At 43.2% G+C, this 16,929-nt stretch overlaps 1 protein-coding gene across 1 annotated transcript in view; it reads left to right on the plus strand.

The window, feature by feature from the left end:
- The window catches only part of RIMS1 (regulating synaptic membrane exocytosis 1), a 517,496-nt gene that overhangs the window by 295,407 nt on the left and 205,160 nt on the right, over positions 1-16,929 (plus strand). Inside the window, exon 10 of the mRNA XM_015427952.1 lies at positions 16,194-16,261. Within this exon, the coding sequence (XP_015283438.1) occupies positions 16,194-16,261 (68 nt within the window). The remainder of the gene's footprint in view (positions 1-16,193; positions 16,262-16,929) is intronic.

Here is a 16,929-nt window from a genome sequence, read left to right on the forward strand (position 1 = left end):
CAGATGTGGTCAGAATATAAAGCTTCAGATCAAGATGTGTAAAGATGAAAAGCTATGAGTAGAATTGCTGAATACCTCCTGGATTTTCCTGCCTGAATAGACAACATAGCAGCATCTTTCAACATTTTCAACAATATGCACACGGTTACATATAGCTCCAACTGTAAGATGGAGTTTTAGGAAAAATGAATTTCTATTGTAGGAGGTGATAAAAGACATGGTAATCTAAAATTATGAAAGTCAAGATAAGCAGAAAGAGTATTGATTGAGAAATTGTGTAATCTGGAAAATGTGTGGACATTGCAAGTAATTAATTAAAGTATGGAGGTCAGGTATTTAGAATGTGGTTTTTCCTACCTTTTCAAAATCTTTTTGTGCATTAAATTCTTATTTACAATGATGGATTGCTTGCCTTGCCTTCATTAATTCTACCCTCCCTGCCTTCATCTTAATCTCATTCTGAAGGTTTGATCACTAATTCCTTTTCTTGGAGCACAACTTTTTCAGTGATGTTCAGGTCATGGTTAGGAATTCATTTCTGAACACAGTAAGAAGGCCAGTCCAAATGTGATGCAGAAGACCTGTGATGGGCTCTTCTGATGGTTTTAATTTTATTTAAAAGCAGCTACTGGGGAGAAAGGCAGATGTGTTCAGGACAGTGGTGTGGGAGGAACTTGGGTTTAACCTCCCTACACACACACACACCATTTCCCTGATATCAGTCATGAACACCACAAGTAGGTGCGTGACTCAGGTTTGGTTGGCTGAGTCCTGGATATAATAAATGCCTCTCTGCAGGAGGGTGTCATTCCAACCACTTTGAAAGAAGCAGTTGTGAGATTCCTCCTGAGGAAGGCATCCTTAGACCGAAATGACCTTAGTAACTATTGCCTCGTAGTCAGCACTACTGTTTTAGGGTAAGGTCTCAAACATATGGTGGCTGCACAGCTTCAGATGCTGATGGAGGAGACAGATTACTTAGATGTATTTCAATCCAGATTCAGAACTGGGTTTGGAACAGGAATAGCCTTGGTGGTCCTTACTGATGAGCTTTGCTTAGATAGTGATAGGGGAATGTATCCCTTTTGATTCTCCAGGATCTCCAAGTGGCTTTTGATACCAACAACCATGGTATCCTTCTGGAGAGGCTGGCTTGGTTGGGAGTAGGGAAACCATGATTCAGTGGCTCTATTCCTTGTTTAGCTGGCTGATTCAAGAAGGTGTTCCTGGGGGGACTGCTGCTTTGCCCCATGGCATTTATGCTATGGGGGTTTGCAAAAATCTTGTACCCCAGACTGTTTAACATCTACACAAAACTGCTGGGAGATCATCTGCGAATTTGTAGTAAGGTGCCACCAATATGTGGGTGACATCCAGCTCTATTTTTGCTTAACAGCTGGGATAGGTGGGTCTGTGAAAGTACTGAACATATGCCCAAAGAAGATCATGGGATGGATGAGGGGCAGTAAACTGTAGCTCAGTCCAGACATGGTTGAGATGCTGACCATCAATGACAAAGCATCTACAGGGCTGAGGAGGCAGGCTGTCTTGGAAAGATTGCACTCCTGGTAAAGAAGCAAGTTTGTAACTTCGGGGTACTGCTGTATCCTGGCCTACAGTTGGAGGTTCTGGTCTCCGCTATGGCGTGTGCCACCTTTTATCACTTTAGGCTGATACATGCACTATGGCTGTAATCTGGCCATGGTAATCTATGTTTTACCATAGAGTTTCTGGCAATTCCTAGAGAAGTTTCACATCACTTCCCGGGGTTCCTAAAAGTGATCTCATGCCATCAGCCAGATGGCCATTTAAAAAAAAAAATCTTCTGCCAGGGACTAGCAGCAGGGTGGAATGCAGGGATCATATCTGCCTGTGGTGAAAGATCTGCAGTTTCCTATTTGTTTCTGGACACAATTCAAATTGTTTGTTCCTCTCTTCATCTATATTGCTTAGTGCCAGGGTACTTGAAGGTCCACCTACTCTTGTACTGTCCAGTTATATTGGATATCCTCTTGTACTGCCAGTTAACAGACTCCTTACAAGGGCTGCTCTTTGTTTTATTGTCTGCAGAGGGGAGCTCAGTGGAGACCAGAGACAGGGCTCTCTCATTGGTGGAATATTGCTTGTAGAGTTCCAATTCAATTTGGGCATCCCTGTGGCTGCTTTTAAGTAAACGTAAAGGTATTGTGAGATCTGATCACAGATATGTCTGACTTAGGCTGAACACAGTGTGAGTTTTACTTTCCAAAGTAAAAGCTGACAGCTGATTTGCTACAAAGTCACATTCATCTGGGACCCTTTTGACCGCTATCAGATGGAATAGACATCCATCTATAAACTAAACTCAGAAGATAAATCTCTGGTACAGAAAAATCCAATGTCATATCAAGTCAGATGTTACTTTATGTGTAGGAGAATGTGGTTGAGACTGCGAAATTTGTTGTACTTCCCCTCATGCTGGTTCAGAAATTAGCACGTTACCAGGTCCTTGGATTCAGAATAAGAATTTCCACTGGCCTTCGAAACCAAGAGAATACAAACATTATTGTTTGTTTGTGTTTGTTTCTTTGTAAAGTGCCATCAAGGCAATGGTAAACCACCTCTGCTTAATCACTTGCCTTGAAAATCCTATGGGTTTTCACAGCTGACTTCTGGCAACCCTGTAGGGTTTTTAAGGCAAGTGATTAAGCAGAGGTGGATTACCATTGCCTTCCTCTGCAAAGTCTTCCTTGGTGGTCTCCCATTCAAGGACCGACCCTGCTTAGCTTCTGAGATCTGATACTATACCGTTCCACATCCCCAGAAATATTATTAGTTATCTTCTAAATTTAATGCCAAATCAATTGTGAAAATCTCTTCATCACAAAACTTAGAAAAATTTCCACCTGCTTGGATCCAGCTGCTTGGTTTTCCTCTTTTCATAAGAGGAAGTGAATCTAGGGAATAGGATGAACAGCCTGGAAACCAGTGGTAGACTTGGTGGTGGAAACATGGGGGGCATGATGTTTTATTTATTTATTTATTTATTTATTTATTTATTACACTTGTATCCCGTCCTCCCTGCAAGCAGGCTCAGGGCAGCTAATAGTATTTGGTACAATGCATCAAATGTCCTGCGCACCCCTACATTACTTCCAGGGAAAGCCCAGAAGTGATGTGGGGTAGTCTTAGGAATTGCCAGAAACGCTGTGGTTTTCCCCAGAAGTGACATAGCAGCACAGACAATGCCAGTATGTTGTTTTTTAAAAAATTCTCACTGCATCTTGGAATGGCAAAAGCTAAAGATGGCAGGCAGTGGGAGGCAGCCCTGCTGAGGAATCTATTGAAAATACCACTAGGGCTGTTGCATCCCTCTCAAGCACAGCGAACATTCATGTGTGTGCTTGAGAATGTACACAGCATGACCAAGAAATGGAAGTTCCTCCCATGTTACTTTTATACATATGCAATTTTATATATTCTAGATGGACAGCAAAGCTTAATAAAAATTTTCAGAGGAAGTCAATAAAAAATAAACTCAGAACAAATACTTGTATTATGTAGGAAACTTTTATCCTGATAAGGAAAAATACAGAAAATATTACTAAACATATAGTTATTCATTATTTTTAAAATTAGCTTCTCTAAAAGAAAGGAGCAAACTACAATATTCCAGGGAAATAATAGAACTGAAAGATTTAGCTCTCTATTCATATGCCAGCATTATAGAAAGGAGACAAAAGCAGCAGTCAGTCAGAATCCTGGTTAAATCCGTTCTCACTTCGAACAAAGTTTAGTTTATTGAGACGTTGAAGAATACCATACTGAACACGAGCTTTGTTAGGACTGAACGTAAAAGCATGGAGATTGCAGATATATTGTGTTAAAGCAAAGGCACTAAAGGTCAGGACCCAATCACCCCACGGCATTCGCCCGCCAGAAATAATGATCAACTGCCCCCCCCCAAGCATGTACCCCTCTACAGAAATAAAGCAAAACAACAGGTCTCTGCGACAGTGTCTGGTACATCAAAGCATTTAGGAAAAAGAAAGCATTTGATTTTCACACCCCTCTCCCCCTCCTGCTATAAAATGCATACTGAACCTGACATACTGCCCCCCCCAAGTCCCCTCACCCCTTTGGCTTGTGAAGGTATTTGTTATGGAATGCACGGGTCAGAGAGGGGGCTTTAACATGTTCATATTTTACCTACTCATTATGTGATTCATCCACGTTCTAACCCTAACCCCTCCCCCAACTGGGTGAGTATGAACATTGAGTCTATGACTTCTTTCCTCCAGCTGTCGTGTTGTGGAAGGTGGGATAATGCGTCAGCCAGAGAGTTCGATTTCCCAGGGAGGTGCTGGAGGGTAAACTGAAATTTAGAGAAAAACTCCGCCCAGCTGAGCTGCTTGGCATTTAGGCACCTGGGCATGCATAATGTCTCCAGGTTTTTGTTGTCCATCCACACTTCGAATGGCACGCTTGCCCCCTCCAGCCAGTGCCTCCAGGTTGTAAGGGCCAGTTTGATGGCAGCCGCCACCTTATCCCAAACAGCCCAATTACGCTCCGTGGGGGAGAACTTCTTAGACAAATATGCCAGGGGGTGGAGCTTTCCGTCCTCCCCCTGTGGCAGGATCGCCTCCCCATAGCCAGATGCAAGACATCGACTTGGATCATAAACGGCTTGTTTTCATCAGGATGCTGTAAAATGGGCTCAGAGGTTAACAGCCCCTTGAGCCTTTCAAATGCCTACTTGCACTCCGGGGTCTAGTCCAGCTTGGTACTTGGGTTGCTACAGTTGGGACCCTTCCCCTTGTTTTTTAACAAGTCAGTAAGGGGCAAAACCACCTGGGTAAAGTTTGGGATGAATGCACGGGAGAAATTGGCAAACCCAAGGAATGATTGGAGCTGGTGCCGGGTTTGAGGATCTCCCACCCCACCACATCCAGCACTTTATGGAGATCCATGCCCAGTCCCTCCCCCAAAATCTGATATCCCAGGAAATCCAGTTCATTCTTAGGAAACTCACACTTGGAGAGCTTGACAAAGACCCGGTGCTTATAAAGTGTTTGGAGCTCCTCCATGACCGACTTTACATGCAAGTGTTTACCTTTTCGAATAGAGCAAGATATTATCCAGGTAAACTAGTGCCCCCTTGAATAAATGTTTGTGCAACACTACATTGCTTAAGTTCATAAAAACCCCAGGGGCTCCCGCTAACACAAATGGCATCACCGAGTATTTAAACTGTCCCAATGGGGTATTGAAAGCCATTTTGTGCTCATCCCCCTCCTGAATGCACACTCTGAAATAAGCATCTCGCAAGTAAAGTGTGGTGAAAATGTGCCACTGGGAAGCTTCTGCCAGGAGGTCTTTGATGAGTGGGAGGGGATAGGCATTGGACATAGACACTGCATTTAAGCCCTGGTAGTCTGTGCACAGCCGCAGCCCACCAACATCTTTCGGAAGAGGATGGGGGCAGAAAAGGGGGAGGCAGCTGGGCAGATGAATCCTCGAGCAAGGTTCTTATCTATAAACCTGCGCAGCTCCTCTTTCTCAGCTGGGCTCATTGAGTAGAACTTCCCTTTGGGAATTTTATGCCCTGGCAAAATCAATATAGCACAGTCTGACTTTTGGTGGGGGAGGGAGCTTGTCTGCCTCCTCCTCTTCGAATACTCTAGCCAAGTCTTTATACTCAGGAGGGATGAGATCGAGCTCTCCCTGTGCCAAGCAAATATGCTCCAGAACAGGGACTGGTGCCTCCCCCCACTCAGGATTCCGCCCATAAGCTTTGCATCAGGGGTCTGGGAAATGTAGGGCCCCTCTACTCCACTGAATGTATGGATCATGATCTTGGAGCCAGGGGTTGCCTAGCACCCCATTGTGAATTTTGCGGCAGGGTTAATAATGAATGGGCGTTGCTCCCAATGGGGCCCCATCCCCATCTCCATGGGCACAGTTTGATACTTGCATGCCTCCTTCATTGGGGACCCATATATCTGGGCAAAAATTACAGATGCTGGCAATACTTGGATGCATACCCCAGCCCGGTGACTAATGCTGGACTGATTAAGTCCCGGGAACACCCAGAGTCGCTCAGGGCTCTTACCCATATCTGGGTGCCCTGCTCAAGGTTTATCACAGTTACAGTTCCATAGATGAAAGGGGGAGAGGTTCTCACTAAACTTGGCACATGGGACCTTTGGACTTGCCAGGTGTCACCCTTCACAGCAGGTCCCAATCTTTTCCCACCAGCGCGTTGGACTTTTCTCTGCTGGAGGAGGTGCCGTCAGACTCTCCCTGCTCCCCTTCTTGAAGTGCTTTGGGTTGCTTCATCCGTGCCCCTTGAGACTTGGGATTTTTCTTGGAGGTCTTGTGCTCACTTGCCTTCCCATCCCCAGGGCTCCTGTTGAGAGGGCAGATGGCCACAAAGTGTCCCAGGGCCCCACATCTTAGGCACAGGCCCTGTCACATTCGTTGGTTTCTCGTGGCTTCTCTCGTCTTGGGTTTCATCCCCCGTTGTTCTGCCACCACCCTCGCAGGAGCCCGAGACTGGTACATCCTCAAACGTTTGGAGGGGTTCTCCACCTCATAGGCCAACTGTATCCACCCATTCAGGGTTAGCAGGTTAGCCAGGACCAGGGCCGAATCCAGAATTGAGTGGTTCAGCCCAGCCTGGTAGAATTCGATGAGGACTTCTTTGGGCCACCCCTGGAGCTCTGCAGCATGTGTTTTCAACTCGTCAGAGTACTTCTGCACTGAGCACCCACCCTGGCATAGGCCCCTCAAGTGGGTGCGCACTCTCTCTAGCTCCAGGGGCTCCTCGTATTGGTGTCATGATCATATTGGTGCCGACATGAAGGCATTCACATCTTGGAGTTCTGGGCCTCGGATGTTATGCAGACCCACGAACCAGTTGGCTGCCCAGTCCCAGAGGTATGACCTGACCACATCTTAGGCACAGGCCCTGTCACATTCGTTGGTTTCTCGTGGCTTCTCTCGTCTTGGGTTTCATCCCCCGTTGTTCTGCCACCACCCTCGCAGGAGCCCGAGACTGGTACATCCTCAAACGTTTGGAGGGGTTCTCCACCTCATAGGCCAACTGTATCCACCCATTCAGGGTTAGCAGGTTGCCCAGGGCCAGGGCCGAATCCAGAATTGAGTGGTTCAGCCCAGCCTGGTAGAATTCGATGAGGACTTCTTTGGGCCACCCCTGGAGCTCTGCAGCATGTGTTTTCAACTCGTCAGAGTACTTCTGCACTGAGCACCCACCCTGGCATAGGCCCCTCAAGTGGGTGCGCACTCTCTCTAGCTCCAGGGGCTCCTCGTATTGGTGTCATGATCATATTGGTGCCGACATGAAGGCATTCACATCTTGGAGTTCTGGGCCTCGGATGTTATGCAAACTCCCTGTGGAGACATTCAACTTCAGTGTCCTCTATGACACAGATGTGCTCTGAGTCATCCTGGAAGGAGTCTCAATAGCACCTTTGGGCACTGTCATATGTGAGCCTCTCGAACCTCGGATTGGGAGTCACCACCCAAGTGGGCTCAGCCCAGGTGAGGAGCGGGGCCCAGGAGTCTCTGGTCTGCACCACGCCTTCCACTCCTTTGGACTCTGCGGTCATCACCGGGGCCGCCGTTGTCCATTGCTCAAACATGGTGCCATCCACCGCGGTTGTAGGGACTTCCCCATCCTTTCCCCTCATCACGGCTGTGGTGCAGGAGGTTGAGGAAGGAAAAAGCGAGTCCTAACAATTTGTCAGAATCCTGGTTCTCAACACTACTCACTTCGAACAAAGTTTAGTTTATCGAGACGTTGAAGAATACCATATGAATACGAGCTTTGTTAGGACTGAACGTGAAAGCGCGGAGATTGCAGATATATTGTGTTCAAGCAAAGGCACTAAAGGTCAGGACCCAATCACCCCACGCATTTGCCCACCAGACTTAAGGGACAACTACCCCCCCCACTAAGCACATACCCCTCTAAACTATAAAATGCATACTGAGCCTGACACAGTCCTAAACTGGTCTATTTAGAAGTAACTTTTATTCAATGGAGCTTACTCTAAGAAAAGTATTCTTAGGATTGCATCCAAAGTAACAAGCCTTCATGGTGGAGAGGCCCTTAAGATGCACACATCCTCTGTTCCACTGATCACAGAAGAATTCAGACAATGTGCTAAGTGTTTGTAGCCTTAGGACACCTTGAGTATGCGGATGCTTGGCAGAGATAGTAAGGATAATTTGTTCCCCTCCAGCCATGCAATAGGCTGAGATAAAAATCAACAACAACAAATCAATAGCATCAGACATCTGTAAATAAAAATATGGAGTAGATCAGGGGAGGGGAAGGCCATCCTTAAATAAATCATGAGGAAATTCCTGGTTGGGGGGAACTGAGTGCAGTATACATTTTCTGTGACAGTTATATGAATGAAAATAACAGTTTTCTAAACTGTGAGAACTAGAGCCACATCTCTTTTAATAAGAAGCTAAAATAATTGCTAAGTGTAAAGATATCACAATATTTTATATTCTCTTTTAAGAAATATTTTTAATTCATATTATCGAAACTGATCTATAACTAGGGTTGCCATACTTCTGGTTGGGCCAGGGGATTCCTCAATTTCAGGGCCCCCAATCTTCCGCCGGCCACCTTGCTAGTGGGGGAAACCCCACCCCGAAACAGCAGCATTCCATGGGGATGCCGCTGATGCAATGATGTCACCAGTAGTGACATCATTACACTGTGACCATTGTGCAGTGACACTCTAGCATTTTGAGGGAACTGTATGGTTACCATAGGGTTTTTGCCCCGAATGCTAGAGCGTTGCTGTGTGACACCCCTAGCTTGATGACATCACCACAGGTGACATCATCACGCCACGCACGCAAAGCACACATGGCAAAAAAGTTCAGATGAGAAGCCAGGAACCCCCTGCCGCAGGTAAGGTGAGACCTGGCCAAACCTATCTATAACTCAATAATTAATTATTTTGACATATTTTGAATTTTCTAGATTTTGAAAAGAGATCTTATGTGATCCAGCATCAAAAATAGAAGACAAAAAAAAATCAGCAGACACATTTAGATAGGTTTAGATTATATTAGACTTTGGTTCTAGCTTTTATTTCCAGGATTTTTTAAAAATAGAAACAGAGAACTTCTAAGTCCTTTTAGTTTCTGTGGCTCTTACTACAAAGTCAATGCCTTTAGAATCACAATAAAAGTTTGGAGGGGTGGAGGTAGGGTTGCCAGGTCCCTCCTGGCAACTGGGGAGGGGACGTACAAGGATAAAGAAGAAGGCCTAGGCCTCATCACTGGTGTCGCACAGGAAGTGATGTCATCACACCAGCAACATTTGGGTGACACTCTGATATTTAGGCAAAGCTGTATGGTAAACTGGCTTCTACCATAGAGTTTTTGCCCAAATACTAGAGCATCGCCCAGATGTCACTGGTGTGATGACATCACTTCCTGTGTAGCACTGGCCATGAGGCTTTCTCCTTTCTCCTGGTAAGTTCCTTTCACTTGCCATCTGATTGGTGGCTGGGGGTAGGGCCTGGCTGCATGGGACTCCTGCCTCCACCAGGGGGTCTGGCAACTCTAGGTAGACAAATATTTTTCATTCCAATTTCACAGGAGCATGGGCAGAAATGGGTGGGTCATGTGGAGCTTGGAAGGCAACTATTTCCAAGATACGTACTCCCCTCAGATTCCAAGCTAATGCTTCCTGTGGTCTTCTGAAGCACCTCCTGCTCCAGTGAGGCAGAGGAAAGCCAGGAATGGAAGAAGCACGTGGAGGTTGGCAGCCCTATGCTTAGCATATAAATTCTACTAATAGAGCATATTTATGAAATTTAGAAGTATAAATGTTTTCTAAAGTAAAATCGCAAGTATGTCCATGAGCTGCAATCTGCTACTTCTATACCACACGTATCTTTAAAAAATACAATTGAAAATAGAAATCATTAATTATTTAGTTTTAAAAATGTATAATCATACACAGGACAGCATATTAAATTGATACAATACATTATGGGTTAGTATAACTTAGTTAAAAAGCATTGGTGGCATTTTTCGAATGGTTAACATCCATTCCACAACCTACTCTGGCCGCTAGTTTGTATTTGGCACAATTCTAAAATCTAGTTTTGACCTTTAAACCCTTACATGATCTGGACGAAATCTACCTGAAGGACGTCTTTTTCCTTTTCTTTTTTTTGAATTTTATTTTCAGTTTTCATTTCACAAAAATATATACAAATATCTATTTAGTATTTATACAATTCTTAATATGAAGTTCCTCTTTCTTTTTTATCATCTAATATTTTTAACTAGTCTCAGTTCTGTTCTATCTTCTTCAGGCTCAGCCAAGTATAGATTGTTTTCCATCTGTCCCAAAAAAGGTCCTTTGGTTTGTTCTTCAAAGCTATACTCAGTTTATCCATTTCCGCTATTTGCAGAATTTTGAATTTAAGTTCTTTTATAGATGGTATGGCTTTCGACTTCCAGCGCTTAGCTATCAAAATTCTTGCTGCTTTTAATAAATAAACTATTATGTGTTTGTGGTCTTTTATCGTATCCGGAATCATATTTAGCAGATACGTTTCTGGTGTTAATGGGATATTGATATTAAATATCTCTAAGAAAATGTTGTAGATTTCCCCCCAAAAGTATTGTATTTTGTCACACCTCCACCAAATGTGGAGGTATGATCCTATATTCCTGCCGCATCTCCAGTGGATATTTGATGCTTTTGGGAAGCATTTAGCAACTTTAGCAGGGGTCCAATGCCACCTGAAAAACATTTTATATATGTTTTCTTTATATGCCGTCACACTCATATATTTTATTTATCTCCATGTTTTTATCCACTGATCCATTTCTATTGTGTGTCCTATCTCTTTTATCCAGGCTACCATTGACATTTTTATGAAACATCCATGGATATCTTTTGGAGAAATTTTGTCTGAGTGCTTTCCCTTTCTCAGGGGTGGTAGGCAGTGGCCAGGTCTTGTAACTTTGCAGTGGTGGTGGTGCCTTGTCAGTAGAACTCTTTCCTGCTTGAGGTTTGCTCAGCACCTTCTCTGTGTACCTTTAGGTATCCTATTGTTGCCTTCTGCTTTACATTCGGTTTTGAAGTTGTGTTTGATGCTGATTTTTTTCTGAACTATTTCATTTTTCTCAGGTTGATTTTAGGCCTTGTATTTGCTGCTTTCTTTGGTTTTAAGATCTGTATGATACTATATTTTAATTGTTGCAATATTAAATTATTCAGTGGTTGTTTAGATTAATTGTATTGTATTCTGTGGTTTTGTTTCAATATTGTGTAAACATCCCAGTTATATACACAGTAATATTCCAGTGATGCAAGTAAGGCTTCCTTTCCTATTAGGCATTTAAAATTAGGATGCATGCAATATGTACATAAACCTGCCTTATACCAAGTCAGACCACTGGTCCATCTAACTCAGTATTGTATACTCTGGGAATGACTCTCCAGAGTATTTATTTATTGATTTAGAGCATTTATATGTTGCTTCTCTCAAGAACCTGGAGCTGTTTCCCAACACTTTCCCCCTCATGTTCTTTATCTGGACACTCAAGGGACTGGACCATGGAGCTTTGGTATGCAAAATGATGTTCTACCACTCCATTGAGTGCCAGCTAGTGGTTGGCAACTGGCAGGAGTCTGGTGGGGAGGAACATGGAGGTGGGGGCAACATTGTTGCAATTGTATGATACCCCTTTGGGGACGGGGAACCCAAAACCAATTTGCAGGTGTCCAGATGAGGTAACTCCAAACCAACTTGTCCCAACTCTTAACTAATGCAGAGTTCATTTGAATTCCATTTGCATTAATGGAGTTGTAACTCATAATTTCTTTCAGCTTCCTGCTATTTTCTCTCTCCTCTCACTCACTTTATTTTTCTCTCGACTTCATTTCTCTGGCCTCAGCAGTCTCTCTTCCTTTTGCTTTTAAATTCAGAATCTCTAATTCACATTATCTTTCTCTGGCTCTCTTTCTTCCAGTGCTAATTTAGCCATCTCAATCTCCCTCACACTTGATTTTCCAGATTTCTAACTATTCTGCCCCTAAAGTTTCCTCAGCCTGTTTGCCTTCTCTTTTTGGAGGCATTCTATAAAACCTTTACCTCATAAACATAGGGTAACTGCTTGAGAATGTTATATTGAGCCACTCCAGTCTCTAACAACAACAACAAAAATCCTTGGCTATATCCTGCTAGTAAGTCACCAGTGTATGAAGGTTTGGGTCTTTAATGCCATTGAAATAGAGGTAGCATGATGTAAAGCTTGGTCAGTGTGGTCTCTACCCCTGATCCTCCACCTGACTGACTTAACTCAGATGGCTTCCTATGATGGGAACAGGAAAAGAACAGTAACTTTTATTTTCCCAGGGATAGGAGAATATGGTGTTTCAAAAAAGAATATAGAAGCTATTTACACATGTAACACAATCTCGCTGGGCCCATTCATTTATAAGGTTCCAGTTGATAATTTAGGAGTGCAGAGAACAGTTAGCAGGCAAGTTTCCCTAGAAACTAGACTCTAAAACACCAGTCTCCTAGGGAAAAAAAAGTTTTTTTTCCAGCCCACTCCTCTGAAGGCAAAATTCTATTGCCACTTCTTTCCTGTGTTCATCTGTTCTCACTCAGCAGGCAGACTTTGAGACTTCTGAAGTCTCCTGAGACAGGACCTCTCCAGCTTATCACTCTGGAGATGCAAGACCTATCTAACTAAAAACAGAATTTCCTTTCACACTTCTCCCTCCCATATGACTCCTCCAGCTAGGGTTGCCAGGTACCCCTGGCCACAGGCAGGGGATGGGTGGGTACGGTGGCCATATCCAGATTAGGAAACTCCTGGAGATTTGGTGATGGAGCTTTGGGAGGGCAGCAACCTCAGTGGGGTACAACGTTATAAATATCCATCCATCCACATGTCAAAATATCCATTTTCTCCAGGGGAACTGATCTCTGTAGTCTGGAGATGAGCTGTAACTCCAGGGGATCCCCAGGTCCCACCTGGAGGCTGGCATCCCCACCTTCAGCCCTTCGGCTAGCTCTGTTCATGGACCAAACAAGACTAAAAGGGACTGATTGGGGGGGGGTTTCACATGTACCCTCCCCAAACTCTATCCTCCCTAGTCTCCATCCTCAAATTTCCAGGAATTTCCCAAGCCAGAGTGTGCAACCCTAGGCATGACATATTTGGACCAGGTACTGTAGATTCAGGTTACAATGCACGTTTATTCTGTACTGTTTCTAAAGTAGGAACAGTATTTGAAATGGATAAAAGATACTTGAATGCACAATTAATGCGGTATGAGAACAGATATGAAAGAACTCTGCCACACAAAGTAGCAGGAAAAGCTACTGAGTTGGCCTTTGTAATTTTCTCTGTGCACAGATCCTGACTGTAAGGTTGGCTGTATTCACATATCTTGAAAGGAGTTAGTCCACAGCACGCATGAACACAGCCCACCAAAAGCGTCCTGAGCAATATCACTCATGTGCCATGTTCAGATAGCAATCATGTATAGAAAAAGACTTCACAGTAGCTGTTTCATATTTGTGGAGTTTTCAGCCTTTGTAGTTTCACTAAACCTGAACATCTTAAGGCAATATTAAGCAATTTTTAATGTAAGCAAGCTTCCAGCAGTTGGGGGGAAACTGGTGATGTTCTCACTCCCTTTTAATACTCCTAATAGCAAAGTGGCTGGTCTCTAGTGTGCTTGTGAAAGCTGCACAGCTGGGCAACTCACAGCCAGAGTGAATGAGTGGGGGGGCATGCCTCAATGGTAGAGCATCTGCTTGGCACACAGAAGATTCCAGGTTCAATCCCTGGCATCAGGTAATAGGCGATCTAAGAAAACCTCTACCTGAAATCTCGGAGAGCCACTGCCAGACTGAGTAGACAATACTGACCGTGATGGACTATTATTCTGATTCAGTACAAGGTAGCTTCATGAGGATGGCGGAAGACAGGAAGGCCTGGCGTGATCTGGTCCATGGGGTCGCGAAGAGTCGGACTCAACTGTGCGACTGAACAACAACAAAAAGCTTCATGTGTTCATGTATATTCTGTATACTCAGGCAACTCCAAAGGCATACAGGAAAATGTGTTTTTGTAAATTAAACAAAAGGGGGGGGGACAGCTTGATATGCCACAGAAGAACAAAATGTTGAATGCAATTGAGTCAGCTAAAGGGGAAAATAGGAGTAGAGGGAATGAAAAACCAGCCTGCTCAGGAGCCTGGGAGTCTTTAGAATCCTGGAGAAAGAGATTTTGGATGGTGGACAGGGATTTCCAAACTGCTCCTCCCTTCTTCAATTTTTCATGAGCCCCCAGCTTTTAGTATCAATTTTAAAATGGAATAAAATATAATCAATTCTTAATATTTAATATGTTAAATAGTTTAGATTTTCTTATCCTGAGCCACTCGCATGAAACATGCTACAAATTTAAGAAATGAAAAAGGATGAAAAGTATGTGCAATAAGAATGCTTTACATATACATTGCAATTTAGAATATTGAAAGTACTTCACATACATAATAGGTTGGGTCCAAATATTTGTACACAGAAGGATTAGCAGAAATCAATCTTATCCACTTGCCCCGGGAAAGTTCCTTTGACCATAAAAAGTAACTGCTGTGGGTCATGCAACCCTTTTCAATAAAGTGCTGTGCAACATTGGGGGCCTCCATAAATAAAGGGGAATCGGGTGAAACACACAGACACACCCTGCCTCTTTCACAAATGGTGCGTGCATGGCAAGGTTTCAATCACACCTACATGCACAAAATTATATACATGTAGCAGTTTACTGCAGCCACCTGGCTGAATGCACAGGTGTTCGTGTGGGATAGTGAGCTTGATGCACATTCATTGAATGTAATTGGGGGCCTCCATAAATAAAGGGGAATTGGGTGAAACACACACACACACCCCGCCTCTTTCACAAATGGTGTGTGCATGGCAAGGTGTCAATCACACCAAAGAACCTACATGCACAAAATTATATACATGTAGCAGTTTACTTCAGCCACCTGGCTGAATGCACAGGTGCTCGTGTGGGATAGTGAGCTTGATGCACATTCATTGAATGTACAGTGAAGTCTGAAGTGAGTGATAGATAGCCAACAGCACTGACACTGCTATTTTGGAATAGACTCTCAAGAGTCTTAGCAGCATTTCTCGGCACCTTTTTACTAGGTTTTCTACATTCCATATTTCTTCAGTATCCCGCTTTCTCTGTGACTCACTTGACTGCACATTCACTTTTGTGTGTGTTAATATGCAAGTGTATCAGTCATCCTCTCTGCCTTCTCATCATGTATTTCATCCATCTTTTCTGTCTATGCCTTTCACCTACTTGTCTTCCATTATACTTTCTCTGACCATTCCAGCTTCCTCACTATTAATCAAGGCAACATTACTCTTTAAGTACTATTAATGTTTCATTAATAGTATTAGCCATATATTTGCAATTTTTGCTCATTCATGTTCCCTGACTATTGGAAAGTTGCCTTCCCAGAATGGTAAGAAGAACAGGGTAGCCTTACAGAATCAGTTTCCTTGAAAGAAGTATGAAGTGGATGCTTATAGTATGTTTTTGTAATAAGTTGCTTACAATTGCACGCATTAGCAGGTGTTATGGACACCAGAGCAAGCATGTGGGTACTCTAGATTCACACCAGTTAGGAGCTGGATGTTCACACAGTGAAAAGACACAGAGACAGGGTATATTTAGTAGGTCCCAACTTCAGTCTTAGCTACCTCCAGCAAAAGAGATTTCAGCAAGGAAAGATTAACCTCCAGAAAAGCCAGCTAGAGAAGGCAGCACTGGATTAGAAGGACTTGAGTTCTGATCCAATGTGAAACTCTTTTGGACTGCAGCATCAGGACCGTGAAGCTCTTAAAATCAACTTGTCCCCACAGAAACCTGATTCAGCCAGCCCACTGCTAAAAATAAAGCCAGCTAATGTGGATCCCCCCATGCAGAAGCTCCACTTGAAAAAAGAACTGTATATTTTATTATTTCTGAACTCAGAAACTTGAATGGGTTTGCTTCAGAGAACTACTTAAATTTAGATTTATGCCTACAGATATGACACATTCATACAACTTTATTAGTATGAGAGATTACACGTTTCTTCCCATTCATGTATCCTCCAGGTGACTTGGATTATTACTGGCTGGATCCTGCCACGTGGCACAGTAGGGAGACATCCCCTATTAGTTCGGTAAGAAATAAGGAAAATAGGTCTGGGTGCATAAAATAAGATATTAACTTGTTTAGCACTTTTTGTTATGGTAACTGGTTAGAGCCTGTTCTAATAGTTTTTTTTAACATGCTAAAACTAGATTATTCTTTTCACTGTAATCAAAATAAAAATCATTTTACCATATTGATAGTGTTTTAATATGTTGTCAAAGACTGATAGTGTTTTGTTTCTAGCTTTAAGTGATCCGCTCTCAAAGAGGTAATAACCTTGAAAGTTTAGTGATAAGAAATCAGGCATTGATTGGGGTAGACTTTACACAGTAATTAGTTAATAACAAAAAAAAAATTAATGGAATTAGAAATTATAGATTCATATGTTTACACGTTAGAGTTTAGAAGCTTTCTTAAACTTAGCTCTGCACAGCGGAAAATCTATTAGGCTGAATGCAGCCTACAAGCATTGACATACTGCTGGATACTAGGTAGTTCCTGGTTTTGTATTTCCAGGCATGAACCAAAAAATAGAGCCAACAAGGCCCTGTGTTGGCCCCCACAATAGACGGTGGGCTCCCTTCTGCATAGCAGGTCACAAATAGTGTAGCCTGCATTCTAATATTTTCTGCTCTAAACTCAACATAATATGTTAAGGATATTTTTAATGCTCCAGGCATCAAGCAATCTAAACAG

Source organism: Gekko japonicus, unplaced genomic scaffold (genome assembly GCF_001447785.1).
Source record: "Gekko japonicus isolate JY-2015 unplaced genomic scaffold, Gekko_japonicus_V1.1 scaffold826, whole genome shotgun sequence".
NCBI lineage: Eukaryota > Metazoa > Chordata > Lepidosauria > Squamata > Gekkonidae > Gekko > Gekko japonicus.